Source organism: Manacus candei, unplaced genomic scaffold (assembly GCF_025592945.1).
Source record: "Manacus candei isolate 608988 ecotype Guabito, Panama unplaced genomic scaffold, ASM2559294v1 h1tg000082l, whole genome shotgun sequence".
NCBI classification, from domain to species: domain Eukaryota; kingdom Metazoa; phylum Chordata; class Aves; order Passeriformes; family Pipridae; genus Manacus; species Manacus candei.
The window spans coordinates 1101109-1126063 of NW_026138130.1; the positions used below are offsets into that span (position 1 = coordinate 1101109).

General features: G+C 35.7%; 1 protein-coding gene across 7 annotated transcripts in view; it reads left to right on the forward strand.

The window, feature by feature from the left end:
- The window catches only part of ERC2 (ELKS/RAB6-interacting/CAST family member 2), a 425018-nt gene that overhangs the window by 125226 nt on the left and 274837 nt on the right, over nt 1-24955 (forward strand). For all 7 annotated transcript variants that reach the window (XR_007908334.1, XR_007908335.1, XR_007908336.1 and 4 more), the window contains exon 7: nt 4313-4480. Coding sequence is in view for 1 of the 7 variants with exons in the window: in XM_051811544.1 (XP_051667504.1) it covers nt 4313-4480 (168 nt within the window). In the remaining 6 variants the exon portion in view is untranslated. The remainder of the gene's footprint in view (nt 1-4312; nt 4481-24955) is intronic.

Genomic DNA, 24955 nt, shown 5'->3' on the forward strand with positions numbered 1-24955 from the left:
ATGACATGAAGATTAATAAAGTTTGACTTTGAATTTGGCAATTTTTGCCACTTACATGAACTTTTTTTTCCTAAAGTATAACCCATTTTTAAGTTTTTGCAGTATGTTGTATATTTCCAGAGCAAGTGACGGAGTTTATTGTGTTAAATAGTTGAAATAAGTAGTTGCTGAGGAAAAAGAAGTTAGTCAAAATTAAAAAGCAATTTACTTGGGAAGAGGTCTTTGAAACATTCTATGTGTTAGCTATCAGATCTGTTTTTGCTTTATTTTTCTGGAAAATGATGATGTTCTTCAGACTGCCAAGTTTTACTAGTAAATATACTGCCAAAGCTTGAGAAAAATAAGTCAAGGACTCTTAAAATTACATAGTGTTGAGTGAAAAGCCAGAGAGAGGGGTTTTGTGTACCAGAAATCCTTATCCTTTCAAATATAAAAAATATATATATGATGCTGTAAAATGACACATATTTAATTTCCTTTCAGATCGTATTTAAAATGCCTTAAATGTAAAAGGAGTAACCAAATTGCAGAAATTTCTCATAGTGTACTGGCATGCTCCATCTGACTACCTCATTGTTTCATTATTTCGGAGATATGATTACACAGAACCATTTTCAGGGAAGAGATAATTTCTAATTTTGGCAAATTCATCCTGGCTACAAATGAAGTAGTATATTTTGCTTCTTTTTGTCCACGAGATGAGGAACTGATTTAACAGCTTTTTGGTTTTAAACATCTGGAGGTTCATATTTGACTTATGAAATGATGTCATACGTGCTTAGTGCAGAGCAGATAGGATAAGGTCGCCTGCAGTTCAGGCTGAGGTAGTTTTATTTCATATTATGGGGAATGCAAAAGTCTTGTTTCATGATTATTAGAGGCAGAAAGAAGAATTCAGGGAAGGAGAAAATGACTGACATAACTGACGCTCTCTTAAACCTCCACATTGCATTCCCATGGATAGAAAATAAATCTGTACACCCAAGACCACACACAGTACAGGTTCCCTATTCACTCTCCCAGACTGGCACTGGCTCAGAGTTCTGCCTCTGAAAACTCACGTAGAGCACTGCTTTCAGAATGGCTCCTTGCTGTCAGTGGTGGTTTGGGGGATGATGTACCTATTCTATCAAAATACGTGAACTTCATTATGTAGGTGGATTTATGAATTAAAGTGCTCTGCTGTAACAGTCTCAAGGTGGGGAGATAAAATAGATATGTATTTGGCAGATGCTTTTCTGCCACCTAAGGCTGTGCTGGACATGCTGAACTCCTTCTGTCCCAATGGTTGTACTGTCCTTGTGTGAACTGGGGTTGATGGGATTGCAATTCTCTGGCTGAGATTCTCAGTGCAATTGAAGCTGCACTTCAGTCGTGCTTTAAAGCTTTTATTTGAAGCTACCAAGGCTAGAATTGAATTCTTAAATGAAAACCAAGGTAGTCTTATATTAAGAGCAGTCTCTGGTAGGGACTGGAGTTCTAGGCAGAAGTTATACCGCTTATATCTGAATATATTCAGACCTTAAGTCCATATGCAACTTCTGGAAGAATGCAATTCACCTCAAACATATTAGTTAACTGTTGGAAAGTTACCACGGAGCTGAAAAAACTGATCTAAAGTGTGAACTATTTACATGAAGGTGTGTGGAGTAATCTATTTATAACATTAACAAGAAAACAGTCTGTTTCTGCATTTAGAGTCAGTCCAGACAATTCTGAAATACTGGGTACCTGGTGCTCTGTGGCACAGTCAAGGTTGCAACCCTTGAACTAACTTAAAGGTTTTCATGTGGATGACCTGAATGCTAACCAGTGAAAGGAATAATGGGCTCTGCTGCAGTTCCACATGTGTTTCTTTTTGGTGTGAAAGAAAACCACCATACACTTTCTCTTGTCCCTCCAGGGTGAATTTGTGTCTTTGTGTAAGGAATAGAAATAATGTATTGGTCGTGCTATGAGCTGGCTGGTGGTGAGAGAAAAAGCAGAAAGGTTTAGTTATGTGGTGCTGTTTAACTATTGTGTGAAGGCAAGATTGGGGCCTGAGAAACTGGAGTGGACAGGGCTCTGCTCCTGTTTCCCACACAGGTTGTCACTCAGAGTGGGAATTCAGAGCCATTTACTCATCCTCTCAATCCTCCTCCTTGTGCTCCTGAGTTTAAATGCCTAAAATCCCCATTTCCAAGTTGAATGTAGTGATGTAGTGATGGCAGGGTGTGTGTAAAGAAGTTTGTGAAGAAGAGTGAGACTTGTCTGCTCAGCCCTTTGACTGGGGACTGGATGGGTAGGGAAGAAAAGATTATTGACTCAGCAGCCGCCCGGCTCAGCCGAGCCCAGCAGAGCTGTATCAGCACATGTGTTATCCCAGTCACTGGGGAACGGTATCAGTGCTTTGTTTATCCATCTAATCACCTTCAACTCCCCTTGACTTGAAGCATTAAAGCTTCTGCCTCGTGGCAGTTGGAAAATGAGACTTGCAGAGCCCGACTGAAGAGAACCGCTCTCGGAGCTCCCGCTGCAATGTTATGACGAGCTCCTCAGCTGCAGCTTAAAGGCCCAACAGAGATTTTTGTGATTTAACTTAAGGGATTGCTTTCAGACATGAAGCAAATAAGTGATTAAGTATAAAGAAGACGTGGTAATGAGTTTCAGATGAGGTCTTTAATGTTTATTAAAAGAGGTCTGAAAGTTTGCTGCTACTACTGTTTCTTGGTTTCCAATTCAAAAAGTCATCTTTGGATCCCATACTGCACACTGCTTACAAACTGAGAGATCCTATTACTGTAATATTGTAAAAAATAGTCTTAAAAATAAAATAAATCCAGTAGAGTATAAATCTTTTTTCCAGTGTATAGAAAGGCAATGAGCCATTTTAAGAGCAGGAAAAACATGCATTTTGAGATCCAATAGATCATCTAAATTAGTCCCAAACCAAGCTTTAAAATGGCATTGCAAAGACTTTTACTTTGAATAAATTTAGCATTACAAAACTCAGAATGTAAATAAATATAGATCTGCTGATTGTTTTGTACTTTGCTAATATTCTGATTAACTAGGGGGAAAATGGCTTACTAGATAAGACCCTTGAAATAAATAAGACCCTTTCTGACTATTCCAACTGCAGAACTTAAAAATGTGAAGCCCACATTTATTCCCTTTCAGTTACTACTATCTAGCTTTTTATTACAAATTAACCTTATGACTTTCTAGGTAATGAAAACTTTAAGCTCTTATTCTTTATTTTCTACCATTTGTGTGTTTAAAATTTGGATTATTGAATCTAAAATTTCTCACTTACCTGACTTCCTGCAGCTCTCTTGTATATGGAGAATTATTCTAGGTTGCCACATCGTATATTTTCAACCCAAACCTTGTCTTCCCAGTGGTGTACCTTGGAGCTAAAACAAGCCTGTGAGTCCACTTAATGTGAACACCTCATGGTTCAGAGCTGCAGAAGAAGCCTCTGTTCAAGGAAACCTGTCTTTGTAATAATAAATGATTTATCTTAGTTCTCCACTTTGCAAGATGTTTAATGGTGGTGACCCAGTTCCCTGGGTATACAATGGTTTCTTGTGTTATTTTATTTACGAATGAGATTTGACTAATATGATGCTCACATAGAAAAGAAAAAGTGTCTTTTGGTTTTGAGAAACTTTAAGTAAAACCTGTTCTTTGCTCCCAAAATCCCCCCATTATTTTATGCTGAGAGCTGCTCAGCAATTCATTTGTAACTGCTTTTCTGAACCAGAATGTGGAAGCAGGTATGATTTAGTGGAATTCCTGAAGGGACCAATACATGTAAGGTGTGATTCCTGCAGTACTGATGGTTAAATCCAAACATATTCTGTTTCTTTAATGAATTGTCTGCTATTTTATTACTGTTAGAATTGCATTAAGAGAACAATAAAATTGCATACTTGAGCATTTACACAGCAAGAAATGAGAATATCAAGAGTGCTTACACTCTCTGGGCTTGTTAGAATTCTTTGGATTTTTTTTCTTTTTAGTGTTTCTAAAGAAAAAAACCCCTCCAGTTATGTATATAGAACATTTTGCTTAGGAAAATTGCTGGAATACCCCTTATTTTGTTTGACAGGGATTTGTGCTTACTACAGAGAAGTACAGTCAGATCTGTTTGTTAAGAGACTTGTGCAATTCACACTGGAGAAAAGTGTAACAAGTAAAAGAGTCTCTTAGTCTGAGATGAATTTGGAAAATCGACACAGAAAAAAAATAATGCACTTCTTAAGTGAAGGAAAAAAAGAGAATTAGAACTAAAACTAAAACCTAAATATGTTTGATTTACTTACTGTAGGTTGATGCCTTGCGGTTACGACTGGAAGAAAAAGAAACCTTTCTGAATAAAAAAACAAAACAACTTCAAGACCTCACAGAAGAGAAAGGAACCCTTGCTGGAGAAATTCGAGATATGAAAGACATGTTGGAAGTAAAAGAAAGAAAAATTAATGTCCTTCAAAAAAAGGTAAGATCACTGATGAAAGGATACGTTGTAAAACTTTTGAGACACATTTAAAGGGAATACATTTATTTCTTATAAGGTATTACTTTTAATATGTTAAAAAAATGCAGGAAATCTGTAGTAGTCAAGTAGTTCTCTAGTATAAAATGTGTTACTGTTATCCATGGAAACATTTTTATAGTATTATATCTTATTTATATTATATCACAAAAATATTAGGTGCTGAAGTTGTCACAAAATTGTTGGAGTTAAATGAAAGTCCTAAAAATCCTGATAAAACTTCTTGTTCCTCAACATGAGGGATTCAGTTATCCTTATGAACACTGATTGTGGGCCTGCTAAAAGGTCTGGATACTCTGTTTTTAGCCTAAAGACTTTTTTTTTTTTTTTTTAAATGGGAGGTGGGGGGGTGTTGGAAAGAGGAGGAGAGTGAGGAAGGAACCTAAATTAAGTCAGTTTTCTGTTTTTCCTGTGAGCTAAAGACATTAAGAAGGGTGGCTCCCTCCAAAGAGTCAAGTAGTCGTATTTCTAATTTTCCACAAATTTAACTAACTGCATTTACTCTCTTTGGGAAGTTGGGTTCAGTCATTATAGTTTCCACCTGGGGGAGCAGAGAGGGAATTTCCTGTGAAGGAAGCTCTGCAAGGGTTCTGAACACAGTAGTAGGGCATTTATTTCCCTATCCTTTTTCTCACACTCACAAAAACATTTATGCTACCAGATATGTTCTGTGTGTCCTGTGTGTCACTCTTTACCATGTGTAGATGCCCTTGTGAACATAGATAAGTGGAGAAAAAGTTCCTGGCCTCAAATATGTTTTGCTATTACTTCTGCCCTCCTTTTACAGCCACTCAAAGAATGTCTGCTCCTCCTTACTCTATTATTATGTAGGTAGTTCATGTTACTGTGGTTTTCCTCCAGGATTCATGTAGGGTTCACATGGTCTAGCTGTGCTTCTGTCTGCAATTGCTTAAGTACAGAATTAAAAAAAGCCAAGGCCTTATTTTCCAGAAACTGAGAAGACTGCTTTTTCAGGCCTGGGAAATAAAGCCTATCAAAACTGGGATATAAGTACCCATCCACTTTAATCCTATTTCTGAATATGTGCCTTTTTAGCAATGTTTATGATGTAAAAGATAGAAAACTTCAGGGCTTTTATCCTGTGCTGAATGCTGACTAGTTTTGGACATTGCTTGAGCATTTTGAAGAACAGAATGTATCTTTTCTCTTTGTTCGTATTCTAAAAAAAAACCCCAAGCCCCGAACAACCCAACAATTTACAATTTCTCTTGTACTGAGATCTTGAGGAAATGGATCAGTATGGGGAATGTGAGGACCAATAGGGAATCAGTGATAAAAATTTTGTGATGAATAACCAATCACAGAACTATCAGCACTGTCAGTCATGTCTGTGTGCTCAGAAATATGCAGCATAACATATTTTGTTCTGGTTTTAATACATTATGGCTATTTTATTAGGGCATGCAGATGGTCTTGCCACTTTTGCACCTACCTCTTAATGGAAATAATCACTCTCAAGCTGCACCCTCTCTCCTCACTAGATCATAGAGTAAAACATGTTATAGCCTCATTAACTCTAGTGTACAATGAGATAAATAAATCCTGCTAACAACTAGGTGCAAAATCAGAGTTAGTAGTAAACTGATTCTTTAAAACTGGAAGTAGCAAGTGCTTCCAGTTCTTTGTGAGTTTTATCTAGACATTAGATTCTTCTGACTGTAATAATATCATGCTTGTCTCAGTTTTCTTCTTTCTATGTAGGGCTAAATTTTACATCCTTGTATTTTTATTTACTTTTGATATGAGGACTTATGAATAACCAGTTATGTTAGTGCCTTTAGTTATTGATACAAGATAGATGGCTACATCTCTCTCCACTTAGCCTGAAGTACTTCACTCAGCCTAAAATAATATTTGTTTTAATGGTTGTATTGAAGTAATTGAAGAAGGAAGAATTTGTATATAGTGCTCGGTAATATTTCTGTCAGTAATAACCTGAAACTGAGGAGGAAGGAATATGTAGATTGGAAATATGCAATTTCTAGTCTTTCTCTTAGGTACCTAACTGTTATCTGCTGTGTGAAAAAAAAAATACAAAGGAAACCAAACCCAACTCTGAAAAGCTCCCTTTCGAAACTGGAGCTGTTCCTTCTCCTTTCTGGATAGCTGTTACACTTGGAGGGCAGGACAGGTTCTTTTGATGACTCTCTATCAAAGGTGTGGAAGAAACAAAACCAAAACAGTAGTGGTGAGTCCCACAGGATGTCACAGGAACACACACAGGGCAGCACGTTGCAGAAAAAAGTTAGATAAAGAGCATTGTCCTCCCATGCAGTGGTTTTGGTGTAATTTTTGACGAAATTGAAAAACTGCTACACTATTTAATATAATTTGCAGGCTTAAGGGAGGCCCAGCTCTGGAACAGCATGTGTTTAGAGGATTTGGATCAAGGTAGATTGGCATGGAGTAATAATAAACTTATGTCAATGTCAGAGGTGCAATATTACTTAATATTTCTTTTCTTTTAGAATCTTTGGCACCACTTTTCCATTTTAGTGCCAGTAAAGTTGGGTATGCTGTTTTAATAGCCTTGTTTAACCTGGCAAGGCTAGTCTTACACCTCATATCTGTCAGTTTAGCATGCAGAGGGGCAGACCTCAGAAATCTTTATGTATTTCGTAGCGGAATGTGTAAGTTCTATGAATATGGTCGAGTTAAAGGCTGAAGGGCAAAAGTGCTGAACGTGGTGATGATTCTTTCATGTCCCTTTTTGTTCACAAATTCTCTCTTTTGTGTCGTTGCTATAACTGGTATATTTTGTCCTTTAGGAATCTATAGGTATGCAAAACCACCAGTTATATGCTCTGAAGTGTGAGTCTCAGTGTTGAAAACAGTAGCTGCTGAGACAAGAACAGTGCAGAGGATGTAGACCTGGATCATATTAGGACAACAGCTTGTGGAAATTCTTTTGTGAGGACTGTCATAAAAGAACACCAGCTAAAGGGGGCTAATATAATATTCTACTTTGACTTGCAACATACCTTTTTATGTAAAATGTTACAGTTTCCATCTTTAATAGTTTAGGCTTTGTGATTGATGAAGTGCTACATGACTGAGGGCCCTAACCTACCAGCTAATTAGCATTTGTAGGAAGTGTCATAAAGTCTTAGTTCTCATGTAATAATTGGAATCTGTACTTGGAGTGGCTGGACTGTTCACATGAGGTGATATTGTCCAGTTGGTGTTAAAGTAAAATGTGTTGTACAATTAATTGTATGCATTACTGTGAACTGTCTTCTGAAAAAGAGAAAATTTACCCATGGTCAGATTAGGAGTGTACCAGGTAAACAAGGGAGTCCTGCCCTTTTGCTGAGAAGTTTGCATCAGTATTATTGCTTGATGCAGGAATCCTGGCTAAGAACACCACTGAAACTTGAACTACTGAATCCAGAATGGTCTGGAAAGACCCCAGAGACCATTTTCTTTTGTTTGATCTCAACAAATAGAAAGTGCAAGCATATTGCTGATAGAAGATGCCTTTGGATTTTTTTTTTCGTGGTTTAATCAGTTGGAAGCATGTTTTTGTATTTCTAGAAAGGGATCATGACATGACGAAGGAAATTTTTATTAACTTTGTCAAATTCTGTCAGAACATTGTAAATAGACTGTTATGCGAGCTGAGGTTTTGCAATCACCAAATCAGAGTTCTATTGTAGTTTTGGAATCAGATGACAAATTCTGAACTAGTTGTTCTGTAAAACAGACCAGTGTTCTGACTGTAGATTTAGAGCATTAAAAAAAAATTAGGGAGTCCTTCTGGTGTAACATGGGAGTTTTGCTGCTTCAAAGCTGCTATGGTGACTGTTGGCTTGTGTATTAGTTTAAAAGACGAATCTTCTAATATTATATGTCCATTTTAATAGTACAGCGTTCAGTGTGCTGAGAATTATTAAATTGTACTTTGGCTTCTTGTGCTTGCAGCTTTGCCAAATCATGGTGTGTTATTCAGATAAGGCAGTCTGAATAAATATAGCCAATTGCTCATCCAGGGTGGTGATGTGACTGATCCCAATACATTATCACAAAAATGGATCCTGAAGGATTCTGCACAATAAAATGCAGCCTTGGGACCCTTCAACTTTGCATGTGGTACATGTTGAGACTATCTCCCCCTTAAACCTAACCAGGCCTGCTGTTGGGAAGCTCTCAACCTGTACACAAAGACACTGAGAACAATGCCATTAAGATTAGAGGCAGTGCTTATTTTCACTTTTCTTCATCTTTAATTTCCCATTTTTTGCAACACGTTACACTGCTAAGTTTTTGCAGGATATGAAAGATCACTGGAAATGTGTTATTTAATATACGTTGACTCAGTGAAGCCAACCTGAATGTTCATCCATAGCCATGAGTCTCAGTATGAAGGGAAGCATCTATTCCTTGGGATGACCTTCACTTGTCAGAAAATATTACAAGAAGACAGACACATGTAGTCTTTCATGAAGTATGATCAAACTGCAGTTGGTCAAACTACTCTGATTTCTGTACTAGTAATGTACATCTCTGAATAGGAAACAAAGGAACGTGTTTGTTTGCATGTTTGAAAATCTTAATTGTAATTTAAAATCCTGAAAGTTAAAAGTATTAATTTGTCTGCCTTTGCCACCTGTGGAAAACTGAAAGTTTTGGATATCTCTTTTAATTCATTTGGGAGCTATGGGGTTATTATATGAGATTATTAGTGAAAGTGAAAAAAGTAATTATTATTTTAAAAAATAGGTTGAAATAAGAAATAAGTACTTTGAAGAGATGCTGTAATATATGTGTGTATGTTTGTGTAGCTTAGTATGATACTATTGCTACATATATTATTAACAAATACATTAAGTTATTAACTAATACATTAAACTTTATAAATGTAGTTATATGTACAGAAAGGAATCACTCAGTTGTAAGATCTAAAGAATGATGTAGTATAATATATAGATGAGAGATGAAATAAACCCACTATTTCGGGAAATAACAAATACATATGTGTAGATTACTTGTATTTAGAATTTTAAAGACAAATCCTGAAATCTAAATAGTGTAAGTTATTCTAGATCAAGTTATTCTGGCTACTGTTGAGAGGGTTCCTCACACACAGCTCAGATGAAGAGAATAGAACAGCACACAGAAGTGCTCTTAAAACCAGTGCCATTTGCAAGGTGGGACTGAGTTTAATGAGGCCCTTACATAAGGGTTTCACACTGCTAGTGTGACACCAGTGCTACTGGCAAGGAAGGAAGCTGCCCTTCGGCTCTGAAATGTCAATACTAATTAACAGAGTTATCTTTAAATAAGACATTAAGTTTTATTCATGCCAAGAAAGCAGCCAACTCGCATGCTGGGAATTTTAAGCTGTCTGAAGAGTAATATTTTCTTTTTAATAGAGTTGGAGGAAATTTCTTTTGAAGTGTGAAAGAGCTAAATTATGTATAGTGGGACTGGGGAAAAAAAGAAAGTAAAAGTTGTCATACTTTGAGGTGCAATAGACCATAAAGGAATTATTTAGGGAAATGGATGACAACTTATGTATCTGAAAAAGAGTGAGGGAGAATCAGAATTGTTTAAGAGAAGAAATACGATTTTCTTCAAAATACTCTTCCAAGACATGTCATAGAAGACTACTGATTGGAGTTAAAAATTATAAGGGAGAGTTTTATAGGAGTAATTGGGAATAATTTTACACAGAGAGGTATCTTGCTGTCATGAGTTAAATTGAATTTTTAGCTGCTGGCTGATAGGGGAGTGTATTTGTGTGATCCACTGTTTTTGGACCTGCATCTTTGAGTGGCAGTGGGACTATTTGCCCCCTGTCTTACAGCCATTTACTGCTGAATCCTTGACAACTCATTTAAATAACACAAAATCAGGTGTTCCAGGAAGTAGCCCATGGAACAAAGTATTGCACAAACCCAGAAGGCTCGTGTATGTCTTATTTACATGCTAATCTTTTTCCTGAAAGCTCTTTCAAGCTCCACTCTCCAGGTGACTGATTTTGACAAGGAGGAAGGAGGTTGGGTGGCTTTTCACCTGTGACTGACACAGGCATTGACAAGGGGGATTCAGAGGGACAGGCTGATCTCAAATCATAGCTTTATGAAATGTTCCTTAGGAAAATAAATTAATCAGCTTGTTAATTATATGGAGTAAAACCCATCAGAAGACAATTTTAAATCTTGAGTGAATCAGAAATGGTACATTTTATGTATGATTTCAACTGAGAGATGGATGTTTTTGTCATAGTCTGATGCATGAAATATTTAGCAATATAGTGACTGAATAACTTATTAATCTGATAAACCATCCTTATCTTATCCTGAAATAAGACAGTAGATCCCACTACTCTTGTTCATCTCCTTGCTAGGATAGGCAGTTACACTTGATCAGCAACTTGACCTAATGTATATCCAAGTTTGTTATATCTGGAAATAACAAAGAAACATTTCCCAATAAATATAAAAGGTAGGCTTATGCATTAGCAGTTGTTTTGTACCAATTTTTTAGTATATTTAATTTCTACTCTTTTCTGGCATGGAATCAAACACCTTAATTTATGCATTGCTGGAGCTCCTTGATGTTGGCAGTTGTGCTTTCCTGGTGGTATTCCATTGCTGTCTGTCTGACTGAGCAGTCTGTGACTAGAGACTCTAATACCTTAGTAAATTGGATATTTTATCACTTTTGGAAAAGCATCACCTCTCACCTTTGAGTGGAGCTCTTATTGGCTTTATGAAAGCATGAAGTTCAAAGACTTCAGAGTATGCATGCAGATAAGTTTAATGGTAACAATAAATGAGAGTTGTTATCTTCATACTTCTCCCTTCATATTATTGTTACCAGATGTAACCAGAGCTAGTGGTGCCAATTTGGTCAGATTGCTTTGATAATTTTCTTGTTGCCAAGTAGTATGTATTTCTTGGTGGGAGAATCAGTGGTGGTATGTTTGAATATGAGTAGAATAAATCCAAATTTAGAATGGAATCTGAATCTAATTCACTTCCTTCTAGCACACCTGACTTTAATTTTTAACGCCTAGCCAGGCACAGTGCTAAGATCAAAGTGAAATAAAGAGAACAGGGTAAAGCAGTTCTTGGAAAGTAAAAAGAAAAAATGGCATAACAGTGTGTAATCTGTTATATATGAAAGAAATATTGGGCTCATTTGCCATTCACTTAGGAATAAATCTGCAGTAAATTTGCCAAAGGTAATTATGTCAGCTTAAACCCTTACTTATCAGGGAGAAAAATCAGGCCCACTTATATTTATTGCCTAAGAGATGCCTTATATTTGACAGCAGAAATCTCCATTCATGTCCCCAGACAGGCATAGAGTCCTTATGGCTCTGTGCTTAACCCCATGCCAAAGTGAAGTTAAATGCTTTTAACCCCATACCATGGGAACTTCTGCACTCTGCTCTCTGTAGTGCTGCTGCTGATCTTGGCTGAGAAGCTGCCAAAGGTCCCCATGAATAGAGTGTTCATCTTAAAGCAGCTGCCTGTTGATAGACAGGATTGGGTGGGTGTTAAAGCACATTTTATGTTTGCGTGAAATACCTGCTGTGTCTCATCCCAAAAATCTTAATCTATGGTTAAGTCTGAATTTTTGTTGTGGCTGTCATGGGAACCATAAAGAGTTTGATTTTTAAAAACAGAACTCCATGACTTTTGAGAGTTTCAGATTCTTTGCATGTTGGGAGGTGGATGTGATAGTAAGCAGCTGGACAAATGTGAGGATCTTCAAAGTATAGAAATAGAATATAGTAATAGAAAACAGGGGTTTGCTTATTTAGTTGCAGAAGAGATCATCCCTGTGAACTGTTCATGGGAGCTCATCTTCTAAGTTGTGTCAGATTTACAAAACATGATTTCTTGCATGACATTTTATGTGCTCAGCAATTCTCACCGTTTGCGCACTATAATTGCTGCTAATTTTTATATACTGTCATTTTATGATATTTAATATAATTCCTCCTCAACCTTGAAATGTTTGAATTGCAACACCTTCCATGAGTCCTTGTACATCGTTGCAACTTTGGGTGGAGGGAGAAGAAGATACACCTCATAGACAGCTGCAGGTGAGGTGACAAATGAACTTGTTCATACCATCATCCATGGGAATTGCCTTCCCTTGGCAAGGCAGGAGCATTTCTCCTTCTTGGGCATGTTGTAGTGCTGACAGCAATGTTTAATGCTGACAAACACGTCTTCTTACTAAGTGTTCTGCTGCAATACCCGTTAAAAAAACCCAAACCCACAAAAAGGCTCAGGAACAAAAATAAGATTTGCTTGGTTTTGGTTTTAGACAATGCCTGTCATAGACTACCTGATTAACAATCACAAACTACCTGATTAACTTTTGGTACTAGTGCTAAAATAAAAATTCCCTGAGTAGAGCAGTAGAAAATAATATCTGTATATACTTAGTTCTGGAATAAGCTCTTTGCCATGTCTGAGAGTTCTGTAGCATTGAACTTGGAATCATTCAATCATTTAAAACATCCAGACTATTAGTAGTATCTATCATCTTCTGAATGGGAAACACTGAGAATGGAAGTACTGTCAGACTGTTGTAGTTTCATTGTTAAGCAATGCTCCATTTTTTTAAAAGAATTTTACAGTTAAAGTTAAGTGCATGTTCTTGAGGAGAAAGCCTGAAAAAAATCGAGTTTTTTAATAATTCTAATGCTTGCAGAACTATGGAGATGAGCAGTAAATCTGTGTGATATACTGATATAGCCATCACCTCTAAAGGACTTCAAAGTGTTCTTAACTGCAAACTCCTAACTCGCTGCTCTGCTGAGGGTTTTATCTCTTGTCTGTCAAACAGGAGGGCACATGTTTCAGGTACTGAACATGGAGCTAAAAGGGCTTAACACTAAGGGAGAGAAAACTGCATCTGACAGTTGCTGAAACTTCTCAATGTCCAGCAAAGAAATATCCATCAGAGAAAAAATATTACATGTGTGTTCCCAGCTCTAGTGCAGTATGAGTGTGTCAGAGTCACTGACGTTGTGATAGCAGCTTACCTCCAAATGCATCTTCAGGATTTTCCTGTAGTTGCCAAAGGGACAATGAGTGTTCTTCATAGATCCTTTCATCAAAGCTTTTACAATAAATAAAGAAAAAATGAAGAAAACCAAATGAATAAGGATGGCTAAATTGATTAGTAAATCCTAGGTATCAATGACTAATGAAAAACTTGGTTGTACTTTATAATAATTTTCCTTTATTTTTGTATAGTTGATGATATTAAAGTGAGGCTAAGTTATACATACAAACCTGCTGGATTTTAGGAAATACATGATAAAGGAAATTCAGTGATTTTTTTTTTTTTAAAAAGGACATTTTTCTTACCAAAACCAAACTATCTTAAACACAAAACTGTATTAGGTTACAGATTACTTCCTATTCAGACATTTATATAAAACATTGCTGTCTTACCTTTGCTGCTATAGAAAATCTAAACTGTTCAGCAGATGTTGATTAAAGACATCCAAGTTGCTGCGTTTAACATTTCAGTTTAAGTTTAGTGGTGCTTTGATAGTTTATATGTAGAAAGACTGTCTGGCCTGCAGTAACTAATGGTGAAACTCAATATGTGCATTGTCTTTTGTGCAGCTATAGTGCAAATATTAAATTACATCTCATAGTAACAAGAATCTCAGTTCTCTGATGAACATTTTGAACACTTCAACTCTTAATGGGTATAAACCTATGTACATTGACCATATGTTAATTTAGAATGGTTAAGAAAAGACATCTTTAAAGAGAGGGGGCAGGGATATATGTTATCCTTCTGCAAAGCTTTTCTTTCATGTAAATGCATTCCACTGTCCATTATATATCAATATAGATGATTTCTGTGACCAGGGAACTCAAAGGAAACTTTCCAATAGAAAGGATATTATTATTTCTGATTAATTGCTGCCTAACCACTTAAGCTTCACTGCTGTGGGGTTTTTTTCCCCTATTTTTTACCACTGGTACTTAAGGAAACTCATTTAAAATAATGCCATGTGAAACTGTATTCTCCATTACAAGCTTTTGAATGCAATTTCTAGAGACAGGCTGCTCTTACAGTAGAAATCAACATAGCTGTATTGAATTCATATAGCCATCTATTAGTTATAGTAGTAAGGAGGCAGGACTGTTATTTTTACTTTCAATGTAACATTTTTTGCTATTACAGAATTTTTTTATTTTTTCATTTAAAATTAATTTCAGCTTTTAGGGCTTCCCTTCTCCTCTTCAGCCTTAATTTTAAAATAAGGTAGTGTAAAGTTTAATGTTTTTCCTCTGTTGATTTTGATAAGTATTACATTATTAATTAGAATACTTTACTGGAAACCTGGGAAATAAGAGAATATTGGATATCTCAAAAAATTTGTAAGGCTGGGGAAAGAGTGCTGTAATTAAGGATTAAATAGGTCTGAGCAGTTTTAAAGCACCATACTGGCACATTTGTCCCTTCAGGTGTGAAATGTCTGTGATTTACGAGTTCTGTGTAATTAATTTATCATTTAGAATTGAGAGCAGTGCACTTCTCTGATAGCCTTTGAATAAAAAAATATACTGAGAGTTCTCTGTGTTCTGAAACAATCAAATAAAACTGACTTAAGTGAATTATCTATCCATATTTTTGAAGTCTTTGTACCAAATATGTTTAATATTGTCACACAGTTTTGTGTTAAAGGGATGTTGTGAACCTGTTCTTATAAGGAGATGTGTAATCACTGTTGTAATGTAATTTGTGGCCAGAGTCTTCTGACAAAATTAGTTGTAGCTGCAGGTAGGCATTTCCTATATCATAACTGTATATGGTCAGAGTTACATTGTCCCATGGAAGACTGTGATGTTTAAATGTGCATTTATTTTGCTTTTGTCTAGACTCTTGTATCTTTTATAGCTTTCCTTTGGAATCAAAACTACAGGAGTTGCTTAAATGGGGGATGTATTGAGTTTCACATTCAAACCTTACAAAGCATGTTAAATATCTCTTTAAACTTTCCAGGAAAGGAAATAAAGGTATTCTTTTCTTTCACTCAAGCTGGTGATTTAAAGAGTAACCTTAAGCCATCAGTAGAAATATAGAGTGGTGTTGGTAAAAACAAAACAGATATTTGGAAAATATTGTAGTGCATATATACGTAAATTAAAAATGTATGAAAAATAGGCAAGAAAAACTGGTAGACTACAAATTATGGTAGAGTTTAAATTTGCTGGATTGGCCTACATAGAAGTATATGGTATTTCAGTGAAGTGATTACTTTCTAGACTTACAATATTTTATTGTAAACCATAGTTCTGGATTGATTAGGAAACAAAATTAATCTAAGACAGCAAGAATGAAAGTGAAAAAATACTCTAGGTAATAAAAAAATTAATTACATTGATTGGACTTGATTTAAGAGTTATCGAAAAGGATAAATGAGCTATAGTTGAGGGGTACTTATTTGGAGTGAAAAAGCAGACTTTTATCTCAGATATAACTTTCTTCATTGTTTTCATTTAGAAAATATTCTTCAGTGTTTCAATTAGGGAAAAAAAAACAAACCAACCCTCACCACCTTTAAATGCAGATGGGGGAAAAGAAGTGATGACTAGCCCAAAGAAGAAATTTGGAGTGTTAATGCTAGGAGGCTGAAGGGAGTGATAAATGCAGTTTACAGAGTATTTGAAATGGGATGTGGTAGTGAAAATTGCCAATATTCTGTCCTCAGAAATAATGGCTAGTGGAACAATAGATGATAACTGCTCTCTTAATGACTTCTGTGTTATGCCACCTGAAAAATCATGTTTGAGTTCAGATATCTCATGGTCAGAAGAGTGATGTAAATGTAAAAGTGTTAAACAAAAATAATAGTTAGAAACCTGTGGGGTTCAGGTATCTGTCTAAAGCTAATAGAGTTTAGTTTTTTATTTTAACATTCTGAAGGTATAAATATCCCAAATGAGGATAAATTATTTTAGACAGTGTAAAACTTAGAAAATGAGTAGCATGAAATCAGACTGACAAGGTCATCTATTAAATGACTGGATAGCCTTCAAATGGGAAAGGAAATTCAATTACCATAGGTTTTTCATTGGGTGTAACATAGGCAGTCCTGGAAAGGATCTGAGAGTATTATAGTATGTTCCACTGCCCACAAGCAGGATTTGAAGGAGATTCTTAGAGTGAATGAAAACATTGCTTTTTCTCTAGAGATTAAGTCAGGCTTCCAGCCTCTCCACATCACAACCTGCTGAACCTTTTCACTTTGAAATGAAGTCCAGTTAGAAGATTTCTGCCTGTTATTCAGAACTGGAGGTTGTGGCTCTTTTTTCATTAATTAAAAAGAAATATTTTTTTCTGAATTTCTGTTTGCCTATCTTAATATTTTTCCAAATTATTTAAAATTACCGTATTTCTCTTTAATGGCCACATTGATTCTAATAAGATATTATACAGGGAAATTTTTTATTAAAAATAAGGTAACATGCTTTTTAGCACCTTTCTTGTGAACATTGGATATGCAAACCTAAATCTGTCTTTGGAACAGACTGGTAAACTATCTTACAGTTTATGTTGTTTTTACATTTCTATATATATTTCCCTTCATGGATCTGTGTGTTTTAAAGCAATGTGCACAACATACACCTCTTGTGCTACTTCACATTCCTGTTGTCCAGTGTATTGATTTCTCCATGTTCCTTGCTCTGGAAGACTTCCTATCCTACTGCCTAATTGGCTCCTACTCTCTTCCTGCAGCCCCCTGAGGTGCCTATTCTTACTCCATTTCCTTTGTAGCTTCCCTTTTCAGTATTCCCTGTTGCCCAACACTTGTCTATACAACTTGTCTGCTGCCTCTCTCTTCCCACCATCTGTTAACTTTTTTATGAGATGTACTGTAACTTTTCAGTCTGGGCAGAGGCCCCCAAGTCTTCTCAATTGATACAGATATAATAGGAATGACAAGATACAAACTAAAAGGTAAATCACTGTTCGAATTCAATGATATGTATTAAAAATATAAGAATGCCAAAGCAGCTTTTTTCTACATATGAGTTTACATGACAGTATATTAGTATGTACTTCTCTGACTTGCACAGGACAAAGTGTAACAATTTTCCATGCCAAGTCTTGAGAAATTCTTGTGTAAGCTCACATAGCCTGATTTATATGCATCTACACCAAATAGTACAAAACTGGCCATGAGTGACAAAAAAATCACTAGTTGTTTTCAAATACCTGAGAAGTAGGACTGAGCAGAAAGGTATGATTTTTCATGGTTAACTTTGAGAAGTACTTCAGGTCATGTTTTCAGATGCTCTCAATGTGCAGTTGGACCAGACTTCAAAACAAGGTCAGTAATCAACCATTACCCCGAAACTCATAAAGTATTGTGAGATGTAGGAATTCAAACCCAACCAACCCAGCTTGAAAATCTGGCCCCTGTATATACAGACAGCTGTTCTAAGAAGAATTAGCTTGTTAAGAATGAACATTACCTCTTTGTGTCATTACTGAAATTATGTGTTAGTCTATTTTGTATTTCTGTATTTACTGTCTGGAAAATACCTGTTGCATTTTGAATTACATCACAATAAATACATATAATGAGAGCAAAAACTTTTCAATGGACATCTCACAAGACTGTGAGTCCTGCTTAGAGGAGTCCAAGAGTCAAGCTGTTTTGTTCAGAGAATTTATTGGCCCCTGAGGAGAAGGAGACAGAGACTGAGTATTTCCAGATACACAAGTGGATATTATCATCCCAGGCTTCTTTTGGCTGGCTTCCTGGGGAAGGTTAATTTTAGCATTAAGTTCCAGCTCTTTCTCAGCTGGAGTCTGGCAACAGAAGCCAAGCTTTCAGTCCAGGAGCTCCCTTCTGTGTGACAGCCTTCTCCTCTCTTGGCTCCATTTGCCCACTGACCTGCTTTTATAGCCCTGTAAAAGTATCAGCTGACTTGAGGGCAGATCTCTTCCCTAAGCAGCCCTGGGGGAGTTTTCTTCTCCTCTCTGTGTGAAAACTCAGTGCACACATCTTCTTCCTTAATGCTTGTTGATTCCTCTGAATCCTTCCCATACCTGTACCTTTGAATCCTGTATTATGGAAGGAATCTAGAATTTCACAGTAAGTAAAAATGGATGAAATATTTCCTTCAGTGACTGCACAATAAAACAAATATACATGCTTGTTTTGGAAGAAGAAGAAGAAAATATACTTAGCACTTTTGATCTCCAATTTTAGTTGCATTTACCTCTGTTTATTGATGCAATAAGATGCTCTCAGTTTCTACATGTACATTAGTATAGTAGGCTGATGTTTACAATTATGGAATAAAGACAATTATATTAAAGTCACAGATATAACAGCACTTTATTGCAGGTACTGACCTGCAATGTCAGTATTGAGAGAATATGACTGTGTATTTCCAGTAAATGATACACCTTTCCCCCTAGTGATCAAGGGGTTAAAGACCATAGGTTCTGTTCCTTTTAATATATTTTTTTCCTCTCTCCAAAATTCTAGGGCAAATACATTTTTTCTTTAGGTAAACTTTACAATCTTATTGGATTTTTTTTTTATATACTGTAATAATACTTTGTGCTTCTGTACTGTACTGTTTTCCCTGAGATTTTGCTAATCCTCAGTTGATACTCCATACTTTTAACAAACTGAATCACATGGAATATATGATGACATGGGAAATACTTGCATATAATTCGTGGAGATCTTTTGATTCTACCACAGACTTATTTGCTTTCCTCAGCCCACTTCAGTGAAGTTTAATTACTGTGTAACATCTGTCCAGAAGTTTGATATCAACGTAAATTTCATGTCTTCATTAGTCATATCCTTTTTTGTATTCGCAGCTTTATGACTCTACTGTGGTGAATGTGTTGAGTAGACTATGAAATGGGTGGATAGACAGAGTGAACATATGGGACTAAACTGTTCAGTAGCAAGAATGTCTTCTGGGTCTTAAAATATCCCTGTATTCCTATATTACTTTCTCCTTAGGACAGAGGTTTGTTGTAAGAAAATGTGCCAAAGCATTTATAGTAATTTGCAATATAAAACCAACTATTAGTCTTGTTCAGGTGGCAGAGCCCTCCATCTTCATGTTTCTGTGACAGCCAAGAGAGGTGCAAGGGCTGAAATTTCGTTTATAAAAAGTGGACTTCAGGTACTGCAAATCTGAAAAGATCTTATTTCTTTTTGGGTTACTGTGTCTGTGGTGTATGAGAGAATTTTGAAAACAGTTGATTTAGTTATCAACTAATAGGAAAAAGACACGTAAGAAATGCATTTTCCTATTGTTGTATGGAGTTCTGATAAAGTCTTTGCATTCAAGTTCAATATATCACTCAGACATACTACAGACCTTATAAAATACAAAAATAGAAATAAAAGTATGAATCCTTGTTTTCCCTTTTCAGAATAAAAATTGAATAATGGCCCAATTATTACTATTCTATAGAATCATATTCATATAATTATCTATGTTGGAAGAAACCCTTAATATCATCAAGTCCAACTGTTAATCTAGGTATCAAAATTACACATGCAATTTCCAGCCTTATTTTTTTCTTTAAAATGAAAGAAAAAAATCAAATCAATGTTGAAATCCACACTGAAAAATAAGTGTCTGAGTTTTCATTAGTATCTTTACAATTTGAGAGAAAAAGGTATGAAAGATACTGACACAGAGCAAGCTCTGTCTTTATGTTAGTCTGCCGTGACTAACAATTCAGACAGAAAGCACAGCATCTGCAAGCCAAAGGATACCCTGTCCTGGTTATTCTGCTCTCTGGTCATGGAGGCCTCGGTGGTGCTTGTGCACAATTCAGCACAAAACAGAAGAACTGATAGAGTTCTGCTGACTGATTTGGGAGTTTGTTGATGAAATAACCACTTCTGGGGCTGCCTTCTGCTTCAAGTTTCTGTCCTCATAGTTGTTGGGATTTGTGTATCCATTTGATATTTTTTTTCTGGGCAGTCTTCAGTTGAGTGTCTCTCATTTAGAGATGATGATATTAATTTTTTGCAGTTGAGGCATTTGATGAATAGCGGTGGAAGTGACTGAGATACTTCAGACTTCCATTTTCAAAACCAAATGTACACTGAGTTTGAAATTTAGTTCTGTCTGTATTTTAGGTTTGTTCATACAGAAAAAGTTGTGTATATCTTGAAATAGAACAAAATTTAATCCCAAGAAGACTTGAATACACCATTTCTCACTCCTTAGAGATGTCTTTTGGCCTGGTTATTACTAGTTATGTAATGTTGATCTTCTGATCAAATCTAATTATAACTGCCTTTTGCTTTTTCTTTTGTGGTTGATTCTGCTGCCTGTGTTTGTTAATTACTTCATCAAAGGTTTTATACCTTTCCCTTCTTGTCTCCTGTTCTCTTTGCTTCACTTCATTCCTTGAAAATCTCCATCTCCAGATATCAGCATCTCTGTAAACTCTTGTTTTTGTTTGTCTTGTATTTTCTTTATATTTGTTTGCTACTGCAGCTTTAGTGTTCAGTAGTAAGAGCATGTGACAGTGTTAATACTGGATAATAGCAGCATTTTGTAAATATAGAGAAAGTTATGTCTTAGGCAGGCTGCTGGTTTGTGTTTTATTGGAGCTATTTGATTCAAAATTGTTTTTAAATATGTATGTTAATATAATAAATATTATAGTATTACCAACAAAATATGATGAAAAATTGAGATAAATTGACTTCGTTGAGAAGAAGTTGGTATCAAAAAATCCTGCAATTTTATTTGTGAAATAATGTAGTATTTTACACTGCAGTATTTCTGTGAGGACACCAATTAGAATTTGAAGCCTTATTTTGCTTAAACACTGTGTAAACTAACATCCTCCTGGTCCAGAGCACTTGCTAGTTCATTAGAGACAAGTTGCATGTGAAGATTGGTAACTTCAAACAAAGGAAAAGGAAAGATGATGCCACTGCACTGGATGAAACAGACACCACCATGTGGTTAATAATGTAAATGAATATCTAGAATATATATACAGTATATTCATTTATGTATATAGGATATAGGTATAAAAATAATGATCAACCATACAAGTAAGTTTTCAAACCCCAGTATTAATCTGATGATCTGTGTGATTCTAACAGAAAAAAACCCCAATTTTATAGAAGCAGAAAGTGTTCTGTGTTGAAGTGCTGTAACTTTGGAAGGAAACAGTGTAAGTGTATATCATCAGAAATACTCAGATTACCTTTTCTTTTTTTCCAGTTTCTTATTCTGGTCTTATGTATTTTTCTGTTTTTTAATCTTGTCAAGTAGAGCAAGATTCTGAAGGATTATTTCCTGCTTGGATTAGGTGTGTTGGGAAGGTAGCAATAGGGTGATTACTGGCTCATGCCACTGCTCTATTGCTCCTGTCATCAGGTTCATGTGAGGGCTGATGTCTGAAGCAGCATTTGCTTCATTAGCTCCTTTGTGAGAGTCACTGTGCAGCTGCATTTTGGTACTTTGAAGTGTAGTCCTGAAGGCAGTTTGAGGTAAAAACTCTTTAGACAGATCAGTCTTTTTGTGTGAAAACCTTACAGACCTATTGAACTGGAGAATGCTTTCTCCTTATCCGTGGTTGGAAATGTTGTTTTGCATAACCTAAAGGACAGTGTACTTTTTATGGGCAGCTTTAAAGGCACTTTTACTGTCTGTGGTTTAGTAATCCACTGTCATGTTGGCAGTGTAGGGTTGAGCTGACCATATGCCTTGAGCCATCTAAAATCTCTGGTGTTTAAGTCTTGTGGGACAAAATAACATGAGAATATAGAGCTAAAAGATGCTATTGAGCCATGAGCTGTGTTGTAATCTGAAGTAAGTACAATACTGCTGTATTACTTCAATTTGGAAAAAATAAATTTGCAAGGTAGTAACAGGAAGGCGCAAAGGAAATATTTTAAATTGAGAACGTATTGTGCAACAGACAACCATAGGTAAGAAGTGTTATTCTATTTAGACATAATCAAGCATTTTAGTGGATATTGGAAGTGCTAATGGAATCTAAGAGTATTTTATCATAAGATTAAAAGCTTTTTTCCAGTTACATTAGTAAAGCCAAAGATTAGAAGATCAGTACATACCTTATACTTTAATAAATATGCTTAATTGCAAGCAGCAACCCTTCATTTTATAATGTAGTATAATTTTTAATATAACATTAATTTTTAGAATCTGAAAGTATTGGGTTTTGACTTTTGAAAAAAATATTCCTAATTTATGCTTGTCTGTCTACCTACTTAAAAGGAGGAAAACCAAAGTGCAAGTTCAGGAGGCTGGATGAGAAGCCATTTCTGGGGCAGCCTCTTTCAAAACAAAATATAATTCTGCAATGCCAAACTGTAGAAGCAGAAATTGTCCTTCAATGGACTCATTTTGTTAGTTGAAATGCTGCTTATACTGAAAAATGTACTTAGGTCATATTATGATTCTAAGTGTAAAGCTTCTCCCTCCCACCCCATAGGCTGAAACTTCAAATAGCTCCTGTAAAGCCTGTTAATTTTAAAATACTTTGACTGACTTGCTATTTATTAACTGTACATCATTTGGTAAAAAATCCTGGCTAAAAATCTATAGTGCTTTTCAAAAACTATATTTCCATATTGAGCTTTCAGGTAATAATAGTTTTACAGGCATGGTAGGGAACAATGGTTTCATTTTTTCTGAGCCCTTCATTGCAAATTACACACACACACATCCACACGGAACTGAGCAGAGATGTTGGGATGTCTGTAGACACATCTATTTTACTGAGTTACTACCAAAGCTCATTTCATCTTCTGGGGTATCCTGAGACATTTCTGAAAAGGACCATGTGAGCCAGAACATTTACCATGAGGCTTACTAATAAAAATAAATTGTGTGTAAGTAGCCATTTAGAGTTTATACATTTGAACTATGCCTAACTGGTTTTTTTCTGATTTGATTAATAGTTACATTACTTTTGTCTTTTCTCTGAGGCAGCAGCTAAAGTCTGAGAATGAGTACTAAGTTTTAAAGTAGTCATAGATAATGCTCATGTTGGGTGAATGTTGTGGTTTATTCAATCTCTTTTTCTTGTAGTGCCATTATTGTTTAAGTAGAATGTAACAGTATTTGGGAAATTGTTCAGTAGAATTTTTTTTCTTAAAATACTAAGATCTTTTTTAGGAAGTAATGACAAGATACATACGAAGGTTCTGTTTTCTCCTCTGGATTTTAATTTTACATTTGAGTTAAACTAATCTTATTGATCTACTTCACTAGAACAGACATGACCTGTGTTTTAATATGACACAGAAGAGAAATTTAGAGTAGAGAAAAATGATTTTTAGGATTAAAAACCAGTGTTACAAAATACTTAGTCTGAGTTATTTAAAACTCAGATACAGAGCAGAGAGGAAAATACATGCAGCTAAGTTTAAGTATATGGCTTTATGGTTTCACTAGGTAGGCCTAAGAAGTCTTGACTAAGTTCTCTCTTATGGGGTCTTAGACTCTCTTATACTTTAATGCATATCTCTGAAGGCAAATTTTTGTAGTGTGGAACATTTTCTGTGATTATATAATTTTCATGCAAGTACAGTACCTTAATTTTGATAATGAAAGGAATTTTCCTTTGAGAACTTGGTTTACTGTGAATTTTAAAGCCTGTCTGCGGGTGAGATTTATTTTAATCCCTTGAGTATTTAATAAGCATTCCTGAGACTGTCGCCAAAAGGTGACAAGATTAGCACTTGAGGTTTATTGACAGGATGTCTCATAGGAAAGACATTTATCTGTAAGGGTATTGTTTTAAAAGGAAGAATAAAGTCTGGCTTAAGCTCTGGGAATATACACACTTTCTGAAATGCATTTCTGAATGGAGCAGTTTCTTTTCATCATGGCACAGGGACATAGCAGTTTGCAGAGGTAAGAAATCCATGTTGAGAAAACTTCACAGTGACTAGCTTCCTATCTGAAGAAAAATGTAAGTGCTTGAGGATTAAGAAAGTCTTAACAGTCCCTGTCATAAATTGAATTCAGGCATGCTCAAAAGTCATTACTCAACAATAGCATTGTATCCTTACACATGTGCTTCTACCCAAATATATATCTGTTGGAGAATGACAGAGGTTACCAGAGGGTTTGTTGTTCTTTCTTGGTTTAAAACCCAGGAAGAACTAAATCGTATCTTATATTCCAAGATTTTAGCATGTGAGACTGCTCAATCTCTTTGTCTCCTGTAATCTCTTAGAGAGAACTCTGTGATTAACTGGTCATAAAGTCTTGTCTGTATTAGCAGGGCTTTGCTGCTCCTGTGCCCATCCCAACAGATACTCTGTGGTACTGAGTCTACTTTCACATACCCCAGTGTGGTCCTGTTCCCTTCCAAGTATTTCCTTCAGGTTTATATACCACAAATAGAAGAATA